Below are 16,143 nucleotides of genomic sequence, written 5' to 3'. Positions count from 1 at the left end.
CACAGGCAGGAAGTATCTGAGGCCAGATTTGAAACCATCCCTTTTTCATTTTTAGTTTTCCCCAAATATAAAATGGGGAGAATAATTTTTACCCTGCCAGATAAAAATGAAATGAAGTGTGCTAACTTTCATGTTTGAGTTTTGTACTTGCGGGAATCAGGAGACCCAAGTTCTAATAATGAACTATGCCATTTTTTAGTGGTATAACTAAAGGTAAATCCCTGATCGTCTTTCTCATAGTATTAGTTTTCCTCATCTGTAAAATGGGGAGAATGATTTTTAACCTACCACCCTCACAGGTTTGTGAGGATCAAGTGAGAAAATAGATTTAAACTAGGCTCAATGAGGGCCAAACCTGTTTAATTTTTCTTGGTATGCCCCAGTGCTTAGCCTAGTACCTTGAACACAGTAGGCATTTTAAAAGCATATGGTGAATTTGTTGAGTATGCATGTCATATTATTACTACTACCACTGTTAAATTTAATAATGATGACGCTTTCCTTTAGGGAATGTTCCATTTTTTTCAAGACAAGTTTTATGATTTCAGTTGTTGGAAAATAAGACTAACCTGTTTCTGTTCTTGCTTTAGCTCCCAGAAAACGCAGAGCTAAATTTAAGACGTGAGTACGCTCATATGCCAACTCAGGCTCTCCAAATCACCGGCTTTATGAAGAAACTAATGAAATGATTCTGCTGTCTGTCAGTCACTCAGGGAAGAATGGCAGGCTAAGAGGGCAACTCCTGGAACGGGCACTACTGAGGGAAGCTGAAGAGCGTTGGGAAGTGTTGGAGGCAAAGAAGATGTTCACTGGGACAACTAAACCCATAGAGAAACTCAGAGTGTGGCTGAGCATAAGCCGAGGGCAGATCTCTGTCTAAGCTTGCAAAATCCTGCCAGGAAATGAAACCCAGCAGATTACAAGGAGGGGGCAAATACATCATTTCACAGAGCCTCAGGCTTGGCAGGGACCTCCAAGGTCATCTAGCCCAGATCACAATCGAGCAAGAATTCCCACTGGGACAAGCGGTTGTTCAGGTGTTGCTTGAACCCTTCTGACAAGAGAGAACCCAGTTTCTCAAGGTAGCCTATTCCAAATTTGCACAGCTTTAATGGTTGGACATTTAGATGGAGTGGTAGCTAGAGTTCTGGGGCTGGGGTCAGGAAGACCTGAGTTCAAATGTGACCTCAGACACTTACTAGCTCTATGACCCTGGGAAAGTCACTTAAGCCTCTTTGCTTCAGTTTTTTCATTGGTAAAATGAATTAGAGAAGGACATGGCAAACCACTGCAGTGTCTTTGCCAAGAAAAACCCAAAATGGGGTCACAGAGAATCAGACATAATTGAAATGATTGTACAACAATTAGGAAATTTTTTCTTACATTGAACCTCTCTACAATTTCATCTGATCAATCATTCTTTGTTTCTCTACACCTCCCACCATTTTCTCCTACTGCTGCCCTCAAAGCTCACTCAGAACAAGTCTAAAGTTCTCTTCCATATGACGGCCCTTCCCTTATAGAAAGATAGTTATGCCTGTTCCCCAGCCCTGGACTTCAGTTGCTTCACCTACAAATAAATGAATGAATGAATGAATGAATGAATGAATGAATGAGTGAGTGAATAAATGGAAAGGAATGGACCAGATGTTTTTTAAGGTCTTCCAACTTAGACATTCTATGATTAGTATGGCATGTAGTAGGTACATAATAAATATTTATTTATTATTATTGACAACAGTAATAGTTATTGATATTATTGATATTTTACCAATCAGGCACTTTTCAGTGTTTTTTAAGTACTTACTACATGTCAATCACTGTGCTAATTGCTAAGGATTTCTTTTCCAGTCCAAACACCCCAAATTCGCTCAATTAGCCCAGGTATGGCAAGGACTCTGGTTTCCAAACCATCTTGGCTACCTTCCTCTGGATACATTCCTGCTTGTTAATGTTTTTTCAGAAAATTTTGAAACCCAAAGCTGAATATATTATAACACTTTAGACAAAGCCTGACCTCAGCAGACCTCCCTTGTTTGGACATTTCTCTTTTTAATGCTGGTTTAATTTTTATTTGCTTTTCTTGACTGCCACATTATGCGGCTGACTCCCCATATTTAAAGTCCACTAAAAGAGATTTTTCAAGAACTGCTCTTTAGCCACATCTCATGAGGCTGAAATTTTTAACCCAAGTAAAGGGTTTATAACTTATTTCTCTTATACTTTATATTATTTGAATCAATCTATCATTCTGGCCAATTGAAATCTTTTTGAACTCTGACATTACCATTTAATATATTAGCTAGTCTCTCATAGCTTTGCCATCTATGACCTCATTCCCATGATTGATAAAAATTTTAAATAGCTCAGAGCTAAAGACATATTCTTGAGATACTCCACCAAAACAACTCTCTTAAAGTTGCCATCAATTCATTAATGTCATTGATTTCAACCTATGCATCAGAGCCAATCTTTTAACTAATTCACAATAACTACAATATTCTATTTTTTTTATCCCTTACTTTCTGGCTTAGTAACAGCTCTAAGACAGAAGAGCAAGGGCTAGGCAAACCAAGTTAAGTGATTTGTTCAGGGTCACACAGCTAAGAAGTGTCTGAGGTCAGATTTAAACCCAGCTTCAAGCCTGAGGCTCTTTTCACGGTGCCATCTAGCTGCCCCATGTAATAGTCTAGACTCTTTATTACTATCTTGCCAAAAAGGATAGTATGAACAATTTTGTCACTTCACTAAAATCTAGGTATGCTATATCTATAGCATTTCCTTGATTTGGAAAATCACCCTGTCACAAAAGGAAATGAGGTTAGACAGGCGTTTCTACTTTCTAGATTTTTGTCCAGAATCCAAGTCACATTCATTGCTTTGAAGTTCACAGACTCCTTCCTTTTTCTCTTTTTTTCATAATCAGACATTTGCCCTTGGGATAATAAACTTGAGCTTAAAGAGCCCTTTGAGATCATCTAGTCCAAACTCCTCATGTTGCAGATGAAGAATCTGGGCACCAAGAGAATAAGTAACTTTCCCAATGTAATACAAGGAGTAAATGACAGAATCTACAATCAAAAAAGACCCTCTGAATTAGCACCCAAGACTCTTTCCACTCTAACACAATGCTTCCAAATCTCCAGTATCATTCAAAGACACCATGATTTTTCAAAGATCATTGGACACTGGCTCAACAGTTGGATCTAGCTTGAAATGGTACTTGAGAGCTCATTGTTAAATTTTCAGCAAGAGCATTTACACCTCAGAATCAGCAAAAACCACAAGCCAGGGCATGATTTGTTTTATTGATTGTCTAGATTTAAGAATGTGATGGATAAAAACATTAATATTGCAGAATTATCTTTAAAGTGTGTGCTGTGGTAATTTTTTTCCCAGAAGTCCAATTGCTAACATTTACTAGAACACTTTTGGTTATATCCATCAGTTTTTTTTGTTTGTTTGTTTTTTTAGTATATGGAATTTATATCTTCTGGATCTGATCATCTAAAAACATTCAGAGCAAGTAGTTGCTCTTTTCCAGTCTCTCTAATTGTCTTGGGCTTCAACTTATTAGTCTTTTTTTTTGCTCTATTTTTCTCATTATATAGATCATTTTTCTTCCTTGGTAGATAAGGAATTAAGTGGTTCTGCCTTTTCTTCATGCTCCTACTAGAATACCTTTTAGTAGACCACAGTCTGAGGTTATCCTGTTATTTTACTTCTTAAAAAAGATTTTTTCAAGCCTTTAGCATCCTTCATTTTCATACACTTAATTCAATAATTATAACTTCTGGCTAGTAATTAGTAGAGGTTACTTTATATACTTGCAAATGTCTTTAATTCAAACTAGCCTGTTCCTCTCCCTGATGAAAGGAGACCCAAAGAATATAGTTTCACTTTATCCTACTACTTTTCTATCTTCTAAGCCTGTTTTACCCTTTCCTTTTCATTGTTTATTGTCAATAGCTCTGGATTTGCTGGAAATAACTTCACCTTGCCCCTGGGAATCCTGTGTTTATAATGTGTTGTCACAAATCCCACTGACCCAGAGAAATGCAGAATGTCAAAATTAGAAGGAATTTCCAAAGCCATCTAGTTCAATTCATACCTAAGCAAGAAAATCTCAAATATAACTTCCCCATCATGTGGTAAAACAGTTTCTACTTAAGCATTTCAGGAATATATGGGAACTTATATATGCACTATGAGGTAATGAAAATACCAATGGAATTAGAGTAAGAGGACTTGGGTTGGATTTCTATGACCTTGGACAAGTCACATAGGTCTCAATTTACCCATCTGTAAAATGGGGATGATAAAATAGGTTGTACCTAATTCACAGGGTTTTTATGAGGAAAGCACTATTTATCTATTGTCTTAGTTTTCAAAGGATTTTACAAATGCTATCATATTTTATCTTCATAACAACATTGAGAATTAGGTAGTATAATGGAATAGAGTGCTGGGTTTAGTGTTAGGAAGGCTCATCTTCCTGGGGTATAATCTGGTCTTATACATTAGTTGTGTGACCCTACGGAAGTCACTTAACCCTGTTTGATTCAGTTCTTAATCTGTAAACTGGAGAAGGAAATGGCAAAGCACTGTAGGATCTTTACCAAAAATCCTCCATGTGAAGTCATGAGGAATAACACTCTAAGTGACCAAACAGCAAACTTCGTATTTTTCAGATGAAAAAACTGAGGTAGACAGTGGTTAAGAGACTTGTGCAGGATTACACATCTAAGAAATGTGTGAGATTGAATTTCAACTCAGGTCTTCCTGACTCCAGGGCCATCACTCTATCCACCCAACTACACTGCCATCACTGTCCCTCTTGGGGTAGTAATAGCTGCTCCAGAAACAACCCTTGAACACTCTTGAACAACTCTGTCTAGAATTCATTCCTTATGCTGAGTTAAAACCCTCCTCCCTGTAACTTCTACTCACTGTTTCTAATTCTGACCTCTGGGGACAAACAAAATAAGTATAATCCCCCTGTAGATTCCATTTGCTCCCTTTTGATCTAGGCTTTGCTCTGGCGTTGTGATGACCAGCATCTGCTTGTACAAGGAGTAAAATGGTACCCAGGAATATCAGGGCATCTCCTTGATACCCAAATGTGCCCCACCTAGTTTCCCTCCCCTTCTAGTTTCCATTCTATTGGTCTCTTAGAGGCATGGAGAGAGATTCCTCAGACCAAAGCCCTCCATCATCTTTTAAAACGTCTTCACTTCTATTGAAGCAGACTGCAGTGGTGACCATGTCGCGGGAGTAAAACTGCCATGAGTATATTACCAAAGGAAAGGAAATCAGTCCTTTGACTTTCCTTCCGCTAGCCCCTTGGTTCAGTGAGCCCAAGAAATATTCTGGGACATTCCTCTTCCTCCTCTTAAGTCAGTCAGACCTTAAAATTCCTTAGACTTTTCCTTGGTCAGTAAAACAGAAAGAAAAGCCAAGGGGCACATATGTCGCTGCAGAGAGGTTCTTGGCCATTTAGGATGGAGATCTGAAGGGAAAGAAGGTCTGTGGGTTTGTAGCTTGGTCATACCCTTTTGGGGCCTAGCCGGTGTCATGGATTACAGTGGTAATTCCAGTGCCAATCCTTGCACTCCATCTTTTGCCATTCTAGACCTATGTCTCATTATCAACTTTGCTGGCCAAAACTCCTGCCCTTGCTTTTTGGCATGACCCATTGGGTCAATAGGACAGGATTATCCCTCTATTCCTTGGATTATTTAGTGACAATGGCATGCCCAAGTGTGCCAAGAAATATCTTGAGAAAGAAACACATTGTTAAGGACAAAAGAGAGAGAGCCATCTTTATTTCACGTGTACAAGCATGAATTACATGCTGAACAAGAACACTAGTGCCAGTGAAGTACCCGTAACCACAAAAATCTGTGCTTTATTCACAGGACCAGCTATCATTACAATGTGGCTTTCAAAGACATTGCTTCCCAGACATCTTCATCATCATTTTCAGGGTCCCAGATTTCTCTCAGAGACCATGGGGTCAGCCTCCCAGGGGATGAGAGCCCTGCCTTTCTCTAGCTCCTGATGGCAGAATCCATGGAGGAAAGGTTGCTCTCAGGGGTCTGGAGGATATGCAGTGGGGCTATCTATGATGGGAAGACTCTTCTTTTCCCCAGACTGAATTGGGAGATCTGAACCAATGAACTCTCCATGGGCATTAAGGGTAGGCACATGCCAATTAGTAACTGAGTTTACAAAGCCCATTTCTGTATAGACAGCAATGGGGATAGACTGGTGTATACATAGCAATATATTTGTAATCTCTGGGGAAATTTATTTCCTTCACAGCTAGGTTGTCCAGGTCTGCCCATTCACTGCAGGAAAGTCATACCCCATCCTGCTTTAAAGGGCTCCATGGTTGACTTACAGGTAGCAGAAATGGGTCCAAGGGTAACCAGGAACCTGGTTGGACCACGGACAGAGCCTGCCTTGATTTCCTTTTTTTAGGAGACCTGATAGATCATAAGAGGACAGATTGTTTTTTTCTTGGCCCTGTTAGCCCCAGAGGGTTTGTTTTGGCTGTCCTATGGTTGTGTGTTGGGGGTGGTGGTGAGGGGAAGGAAAGATGAGGTGACATGAGGAGTTAGGTAACATGGAACTCATGGGCATGTGTGTGATGGTGGTGGCAGGGAGCAGGACAAGTGTACTCAAGGACTGTCCTCATTGAAACCCGAAGAGTACACTCCCATCACAAGCTGTTATTCCCACCTGAAGTCCTGCCCAACCGTTTCATAAAATTTAATATTATAAGGTCTATAAAAGTCTCGGAGCTGGTCTATCACCTCAGGGTCTATCTGTACATGAGTTCTCCCTTTGGATTTTCCCAGGCAGCGGGGCAGAATGCTGCTTTCTGTTTTTTTTAAGCAAGGGAAGCCTTTGGTCTTGTTGAAATAGAAGTGCTTATCTGTGATGACCCTTTTAATGCCCAGGAAGTCCTGGACTCTTCCCATCTCCCCAGCAGGGTCTGTGATGAGGCGCTCACCACTGACAAAGTGGATCTGGGCCAATGGAAAGTATTGAAGCCAACTCTCTAGATGTACCACATACATGCCTATGCGGATGGCATTCCAAGACATATCCACGAGTCCCAGGCTGCGATTGCGGAAGGAGAGCCCCTCAAAGGTTGGGATGTCTGGCTTCTTGGAAAGAGTCTGGGTATAATCCGAGATAGCTCGTGTCACAGGGTTTCGGACAACCACAATCAGTTTGGTATCTCTGGACATGTTGAAAATCCGCCTTGGGGCTTCCTTGGTAACAAAGTAGCTGGGTGTCTTCTCCATTGTAATTTGACTCTCAAGTGTCCTGGGCATGAGGCTTCTGCAAAGAAAAGACACATATAGTCAGATCTTAGGAGGTATACATACTCAAACTAATCCCTAGTAATTTTATTTTTTGAGATTCTAGGTTTCTGGGGAAAAATTATGACATGTATTTAGTAATTAGCAAATTCAAAGCCTCTTTCTCACATCTTAAAGAAAGAAAGAAAAGGAGAGGGAGAGAAAAAGAAAGAGAGAGAGAGAGAGAGAGAGAGAGAGAGAGAGAGAGAGAGAGAGAGAGAGAGAGAGAGAGAGAGAGAGAAACAAAGGAAATAAAGGAGGGAGGGAGAGAGGAAGGGAAGAAGGAAGAAAGGAAGGGAGGGAGAGGGAGGAAGGAAGTAAAGAAAGAAGGGAGGGAGGAAGGAAGGAAGAAAGGAAGGAAGAAAAGGGAGAAAACAAAAAAGAAAGAGAAAAGAAAAATCTCTCCTCCTCCACTGGGAATGGAGAGATTTCTTTGCTCAGACTCTAGGATTTGAAGGTCAGTCCAAGGACACAAAATTATGAATCTAGCAAAGTGTGTTTTCATACTATTCAATACAAGGACTGATTTTTTACTCCAGAAGAATGGTGGTGAAATATACCCCTCTCTTGGGAAAGAGATGGTGGAATTTGGGTATAGAGTGAATATGTATGTTGTCACACCTGGATAAGTTCAATGTTAGTTTGGCTTAATTGTATTTCTTTGTGGCACAGGAAGGTTTTGGAAATACTACTCTTTCTGTCAAGCTTCAGAGGTTCTCTGATGTTTCTAGCATAAAATGTAAATCCCACTTTTTGGCCTTTGAAGCCCTTCCCAGTTTGACTCCATTTTCTCTTGTGGAGGGTAATTACACATTAATCTTCATCATATACTAAATTGACCTATTTACCCTTCCCTGGACAGAACATTCAGATTTCTGTTTCTGTGTCTTCATACAGACTATCCCCTTGTATCTAAAACCTCCTCAATTCTGTGTCTTGGAATTCCCAGCATAGTCTTAGCATCCATATTCATTGTGCTATATCTTATTCTTATCAGCGAACTTATTATATACCCCTAACAGAATGCTTTCTCTTTGAGGGCACGTGCTATTGTATCTGAATCTCCAGTGTCAACAAACATTTACAGATTATATACTGTGTATGTATTCAATAAATGCTTGTTGATTGGATAGGTTGGGGATAATTGTTAGTGGGAGTAATGGTGATATAGAAAAAATATCCTTTTACATACCTCTCCTTTCCTTTCCATTTTCCCTTTGCTTACAAAAGTAAGAATCATTCTTATATCTGTTTTCCAATTCTTGCCTTCTCTGCAAATTTTTATTAATTTTTTGATCAGGATATAAGCTCTTTTGGAAATCAGTTCGGCTAAAGCTGTCTGCATCTGATCTTATATGTGTTGAAGGTGGTTGCTAGGGGTGACCTGAGCAGGGGAGGCTGTTACTGAATCTTAATTTCATGTCATATCTATCCCAGCAACGGGTCCAGGAGATTTGAGATGGGAATAAATATGCTTCTTTTGTCTTTAATCATGGAAATATGGCAGTGGAAAATGTCTCCCAATAGCATTTTAAGGTATGTAAAAGGCTTTCCTCATCTCAATAATCCTATGAGGTAAATAATTCAAGTCTTATTCTCTTGATTTTACAAATGTGGAAACTGAGTCACACAATGGGACTTGCTCAATATGCCTTCCACACTGTCAGAACAGGGACTCTAAGTCTGGTCTTCTGAGACCAATACTCATTCCACTATACTATTTTCTCTCCAATCTGATTTCTGACTCTGTCTCTCTCTGTCTCTGTGTGTCTTTCTCTTTCTCAGTCTGTCTTCTTCATTCTTCTCTCTCTCCTCTCACCTCCATCGAAAAAATAATCTCGAGGACAGGACTGTCTCACTTGTATGTTGTATCTCTTGTGTCTAGAACTGGCATGCAGTAGATGCCAAATGAATACATATTCACTAATTCTGGTGTCAGTCTTGGTTCTTATCATTGGAGCAGAGTTAGCTATGATCTCTCATTTTTTGATTGTGGGGAGACACACACAGAGACACAGAGGGCCATACAGAGAGATAGAGATAGAGAGAGACAGAGAGAGAGACAGAGACAGAGAGAGACAGAAAGACGGAGATGACAGACTTAGAGGTTTGGAGGTAACAGAAGACATTTAAGCTAAGGCTAACGTGATATATTTTAATGACTTCTAAGCAGCTATTCAGGGAACCATATCCTTATCTTTGTCTGGAAGGCGCAGCATGAGCAGTTTAATACCAGGTTGGTCTCATGTCCTAGATTTGGACATACTATTGTGATGGAACTCCATATCAATGCGGGGAGAAGCTTGAGTCCAAAATAGTTTCAGGATGAGTAAGAAGGAAACATTCTAATTAAGCCTTGGGATAAGACCCTGGTTAAATTAAGATGAAACTGACACCAAAGTCTTTTAAATGCTTTAAGAGATTTTAATACAATAATCTAAATTCTTTTTAAACATTTATGTTTATCTGTTCTACTAAAGATACAATTATTAAAAACTTAGTTGCAGAGTGTTATCCTAAGGATCAGGGATAGGAAGAAAGAAGACAGAGTCCCTTCTCTCAGGGAGCTTATAGTCTCTTAAGGAAGATAAGACATATAGATGAATATGGATTAAAATGAGATAGAATACAATTAATTCTGGCTATGTGCTCTTTTCCTAGTGTGACTGGGCAAATAATATATATAGTCTGGTCCAACCCAATACCATAGAAACTGTCCTATGCATAATCTCAAGTCACCTCTTACAGTGGATTCCCTCTACAAAGTAGGATGAAAAGGTAGTATGACTATTGGCTGAGCTAAACAATCATAACCAAAAATCTACTAAATAGAGATCAATGGATCATTAAGGACAAATTGCTCAAATAGTCTCCTGAAAACTACTAATTGAATTTTCAAAAGTAATATAATAAAAAAGAATTGGAATACTAACAAATTGTCCAATAAACATGAACATTTTCTATTTTTAGTTAGCAGATTGACATTCTTTATAGCTGGTGGCAACAGATCTAAGGAGAGTAAAATAAGGAAACAGTAGGTCAAATTTCAACCAATCAATAGCCATTCTTTAAGTGTCTACTATGTTTCAGACTCTATGCTGGGTTCTAGAGTGGAAATTTACAAGTGGCACAATCCCTGCCTTCAAAGAGCTTCCATTCTACTGGATGAGAATTGTTTATGACTTTAATTTTTGCAAAGTATTTCCCTTGATCTAAACAATTGGAAAAATATTAATTGCTCATGGATAGGACAAGCTAACACAATAAAAATGACAATCCTACCCAAATTAATTTATTTAGTGCCATACCTATCAAACTACCAAGAAACTTTTTTTTTTAACTGAATTAGAAAAAAAACATAACAAAGTTCATTTGGAAGAACAAAAGATCAGGAATATCAAGGGAAATAATGAAAAAAAATGTGGAGGGGGCCCTAGCAGTACCAGATCTTAAACTGTACTCTAAAGCAGTGGTCATCAAAATAATATGGTACTGGCTAAGAGACAGAAGGGAGGATCAGTGGAATAGACTTGGGGTAAATGATCTCAGCAAGATAGTTTATGATAAACTCAAAGATCCCAACTTTGGGGACAAAAATCCACTATTTGACAAAAACTTCTGGGAAAATTGGGAAGCAGTATGGGAGAGATTACGTTTAGATCAACAGCTCACATCCTATACCAAGATAAACTTAGAATGTATGAATGAATTGAATATAAAGAAGGAAACTATAAGTAAATTAGGTGAAAAAGAATAGTATTCTGTCAGATCTTTGGGAAAAGAAAGATTTCAAGGCCACGTAAGAGTCAGAAAAAATTATAAAATGTAAAATAAATAATTTTCATTACATCAAATTAAAAAGATTTTGTAAAGCAAAACCAAATGCAACCAAAATTAGAAGGAAAGCAACAAATTGGGAAAAAATCTTCATAACAAAAACCTCTAACAAAGATCTAATTACTCAAATATATAAGGAGTTAAATCAATTGTACAAAAAATAAAAACAACAAAAAACAAACAAACAAGCCATTCCCCAACTGATAAATGGGCAAGGGGCATGAATAGGCAATTTTCAGATAAAAAAATCAAAACTATCAATAAGCACATAAAAAAGTGTTCTAAATCTCTTATAATTAGAGAAATGCAAATCAAAACAACTCTGAGGTACCACCTCATATGTAGAAGATTAGCTAACATGACAGAAAAGGAAAGTAATAAATGTTGGAGAGGATGTGGCAAAATAAGGACATTAATGCATTGCTGGTGGAGTTGTGCATTGATCCAACCATTTTGGAAGGCAATTTGGAACTATGCCCAAAGGGCTTTAAAAGACTGCTTGTCCTTTGATCCAGCCATACCACTCTGGGTTTATACCCCAAAGAGATAATAAGGAAAAAGACTTGCACAAAAAAATTTTAGTTGCACTTTGTGATGGTAAAAAATTGGAAAATGAGGGGATGCCCTTCAATTGGGGAATGGCTGAACAAATTGTGGTATATGTTGGTGATGGAATACTATTGTGCTAAAAGGAATAATAAAGTGGAGGAATTCCATGGGGACTGGAACAACCTCCAGGAAGTGATGCAGAGTGAGAGGAGCAGAACCAGGAGAACGTTGTACACAGAGACGGATACACTGTGGTACAATCGAATGTAATGGACTACTATCAGCAATGCAATGATCCAGGACAGTTCTGAGGGACTTATGAGAAAGATGCTATCCACATCCAGATAAAGAACTGTGGAAGCAGAAACACGGAAGAAAAACAACTGTTTTATCATATGGTTTGATGGGGATATGAGTGGAAATGTAGACTCTAAATGATCACCCTAGTGCAAATATCAATAATTTGGAAATAGGTGTTAATCAATGACACATGTAAAATCCAGTGCAATTGTTGTTGGCTATGGCAGGGGGATGAGAGGAGGGGAGGAAGAACATGAATCATGTAACCATGAAAAATTTTTCTTAATCAATAAAATTAAACGGGGGGAAAGGGGCAGCTGGGTAGCTCAGTGGATTGAAAGCCAGGCCTAGAGATGGGAGGTCCAAAGTTCAAATCTGAACTCAGACACGTCCCAGCTGTGTGACCCTGGGCAAGTCACTTAACCCCCATTGCCTATCCTTTACCACTCTTCTGCCTTGGAATCAATATACAGTATTGATTTTAAGATGAAGGTAAGATTATAAAAAAGAATCAATGCACAGGATACATTGGAAGGAGAAAGATAGTAAATATCTGAAGATTGGTTAATAGTTCAAGTAAGAGGTGATGAGGGCTTAAATCATGGTGGCAGCAGGAATGGAAGGAGGGGATGAACATGAGTGACATGAATAAACCACTTCTACAGAGCTGGCTAACACGTAAGAACAGTTCTTGATTCTTTACTATGGATGATGGAGCTTCTCGATGGTGTAGTGGATAGAGTATTGGACTTGGAAAATTTATCTTCATGGATTCAAATCCAGCCTTAGACACTTACTGGCTCTATGACCCAAACCTCTGTTTGCCTCGGTTCCTCATCTATAAAAATGAACTGCAGAAGGAAATGGCAAACTATTATATTTGCCAAGAAGATCCCAAATGCTTTCATGAAGAGTCAGAAAAGACTGAAAACGACTGAACGACAACATGGGGCTTAGGGGGTTACCCTGAAGCTAGGGTTATGTTTTTATCCAAGTGTTTTTGCCTGGGGAGCAGGATGGCTTTAAGGTCAATGAGGGGATCCTGGTCATCACTTCAGTGGAGATTGGTGGCAAGGGATATCTGTTCTTTGTTGAAGGACAGCTTCAACCTTATTATTCAGAGGAAGTGAGCTACGGATGGAAAGGAACAGAAGGCAAGGGCTGAGGTTTACTAGCTTTGTTCCAGCAACTTATCCTGGATTCATTTCTCTTCCTCTGCCATGGTATATTGAAGGCTGTCCATGGGGGCTACATTAGCTGTAAGTAAGGAGCAGGGAGATGTCACCTTCACAGCTACAGAGCAGGCATCTTGCTGGGGCTTGGGTATGTTCTGCAGCAGTGAGGATGCTGTAGATACCACATCTGTCAGCAGCACCTGGCCCTGCTTCTCATCAGCACCTATTGGATCAGCTGTTGAACTCCCCTTGCCAATGCTTTGTTTCTTTGCAAGAGTGCTTAAATCATTCTTTCCTTACAAATGTTTTAAGAGTCTCTGCTTAGCCTGCAGGTCCCCAAGAAAGCAAGCCTTTCTTCTCTACCGAGGCGATTCACACAGTCATGTACACCTAAGGCAGAGACATAACTAGCAGTTTTATACCTGAGACAAGGATCCTACAAAACCCTTTTCAATTTTGAACAACAAATTTAGCTGTGGGAGGGCCAGGGCAGAGCCAGGCCAAGGAACAGCTCACCTTGGGCGACAGTAGCAGGATGTGGGGACAAGAAGCCTATTTAATAGCTTACTGTTTTAAGTAATTATTCTTGCCAACAAGTGTTAAGCTCTGTTGTTTCTAGATGGGCCATAGCACTATAAATGTGGAACTCTAGGGGAAAACCCTGGAAATGTCACCTTAGTTATGGATCTTCGAATAGGGGACTCTCAGTACAAGTTGTTGACTGGCCAGCAACAAGAGAGAGAGGGATGACCACAATCAAAGGTCATTATGTAGAAAAACCAATCAAGAACAAAGAAGCCTAGCCAGAATCAGTCTTAGCGTAGTACAGGATTCAAAATATGGAGATGAAATTCAATAATTCAATTCAACAAGCATCTGGTGAGTACTTTCTATGTGCAGGGCACTGGGCAAGGCACTGAAAGTTTAAATAACATGCAATTCCTACTTTCATTGAGCTCACAGCTCTATGTAGTTCTATCAGACACAACTTGTAAGACTAAATAATACATATAAATCTGACCACAATGCTCTCTCCTTATTCAATGAACTTTGTAGGGCACTATTGCTTCCAGAATCAAATCAGTGTTGGCTTTTAAAGCCCTTCATGATCTCTTCCTTTCCTACCATTTCAGTCTCCTCATTCCTCCTATTCTCTCTTTTCTCCTAACACTGCAATTCAGTTATGCTGGCCTTCTTTTGGTTCTTTGCACTAGATAGCCTCTTCTAACTTCAAGCCTTATAACTTGTTATCCCAAGTGCCTGGAATTCGCTCCCTCTTCTTGGTTTCCCAAATGCCCCGACTTCCCTTAAATCTCAATTAAAATTCGATCTTCAAGTAGCTTTCCTGGCCTGCCTTTCTGCCAGTGCATTCCCTCTGAGGTTGCCTACAATTTATCCTGTCTATATCTTATTGGCACTTATCTCCTCCCTACGACTGAGAGCAGGGACCATCTACTACTCTTCTTTGTGTCCCCAGCACTTAACACAGTGCCTGGCACAAGGTAGGTACCTAATAAATGCTTGTCAACTTGACTAATTATATTAGAATAATGCAGTGGATGATATGACTTGGAAAGGAAGACAAGCCATAAATGCTTGTGGGAGAGGGGGGTCTGGGAAGGCTTCTAAGAATGTGGCATTGACTTGGGCTTTCAAATTGGAATTGGAATCCAACAGGTGTAGGCGTATCCTTAGCATAAGGAGCCAGTACTAGCAAAGCAATGAAGACAGGGAAGCAGAGGGTGTTTGTGCAGGGAAGAATGAGCACAGTTTGGCTCAACAGTAGACTCCCTGGAAGGCAAACATAGGGGAAAGAAGGAAACTTTGCAAGCCAGGGGAGGGAGCAAAAGAAAATGAAGGGGTCCCAAAGGGGATTAGGAAAAACTTTGGTTTGGTTATAAACGAACGTATCAGAGCATGGCGAACCGCCAGAGTACAGGCCAGCCTGGCCAAAATGGGAGAGAGGACCAAGGCAACACAGATTCTGGTAGCCTATGCTGGAAAGCAACCATTAAAAACCGCAATATGTTTAGAAATATCTTTGTTTAAGAGTCACTATAAAGGAAATTGATTGCTCAGCACCTGGAATTCTGGGACCACCAGCTGCAAAGACACATAGGAGCAGGCTAGATGAGGGAAAGTAATGCAGAGGAATAGGAGTGGGATTCCTCTTGAACACTAGGGAAATGTATTTTAATTGTGAGTTGACCCCAAGGCTATAACTAGGGACCCTGTCATCTGGCATTGATTCACTGGAGTGGGAGATGAAGTTGTCATGGTTAAGGATTGCTTCTTAACCAATTATTTGTACTAAGGCTGTCCTGTCTCCAGATTGTACATGGCGCAAGGGAACACGCCTCCCTTCCCTGCTGCTTTCTTTCTAGCACTTGTACACTGAAGTCCCCTTCTCTTTGTGCAGAAAGTAGTCTGGGGGATCACGTCTCAGACTGCTTCTTCCTTTCCCTGGAAAATCATGTAAAGAGCCTCCTGAAGGGTCTTGTACTTGTATCCAATAAAGAATATCACCCCATCTAGAGCAGCTGACTCTTGTCCTCAGAAGGCCTAGACCCTGAAATCCCAATATCCATGGCAGACAGCTGTGCTGGCCCTTTGTCCAGAGCACATTTGAAGGACCAGCATCTCTTCAGCCGACCTCAGACCCATCTGCCCAAACCTGCCAAGTACTTGAACTCCCTTCTCTCTTTCTCTTCGTGAATGAATTCAAGGGCTAGGGACTAGCCTTCTGGATGTTTTTCCCTTGGCCAAATCCCAGATGGCCCTGTGCTTATTATATTTCTGATTGAACCTAAAGATTTCTGGTGTCGCAGGTCAGTAAGTTAAGTATAAGTGCATAACAGATCTCTGTGGACTGGACAGTAGTGACCAAATCAAACTTTGATCTTTGCAAC

The 16,143-nt window shown here is 39.9% G+C and overlaps 1 protein-coding gene and 1 long non-coding RNA gene across 2 annotated transcripts in view; one reads left to right on the top strand and one right to left on the bottom strand.

Annotated features, from left to right (window-relative positions):
- The first annotated feature begins 497 nt into the window (after positions 1-497).
- Positions 498-3,363, top strand: LOC103099952 (uncharacterized). The gene is made up of 2 exons (XR_470140.3): positions 498-1,082; positions 2,927-3,363. It is a non-coding gene; the product is annotated as an uncharacterized LOC103099952 (long non-coding RNA).
- Positions 3,364-5,796: 2,433 nt separating this feature from the next.
- The window catches only part of HS3ST2 (heparan sulfate-glucosamine 3-sulfotransferase 2), a 155,607-nt gene continuing 145,260 nt past the window's right edge, over positions 5,797-16,143 (bottom strand). Inside the window, exon 2 of the mRNA XM_001367751.5 lies at positions 5,797-7,353. Within this exon, the coding sequence (XP_001367788.1) occupies positions 6,735-7,353 (619 nt within the window). The 3' untranslated portion in view covers positions 5,797-6,734. The remainder of the gene's footprint in view (positions 7,354-16,143) is intronic.

The sequence above is a fragment of the Monodelphis domestica genome, chromosome 7, assembly GCF_027887165.1.
Source record: "Monodelphis domestica isolate mMonDom1 chromosome 7, mMonDom1.pri, whole genome shotgun sequence".
In the NCBI taxonomy this organism is placed as follows: domain Eukaryota; kingdom Metazoa; phylum Chordata; class Mammalia; order Didelphimorphia; family Didelphidae; genus Monodelphis; species Monodelphis domestica.
This window is presented reverse-complemented; position numbering and strand designations above follow the sequence as displayed.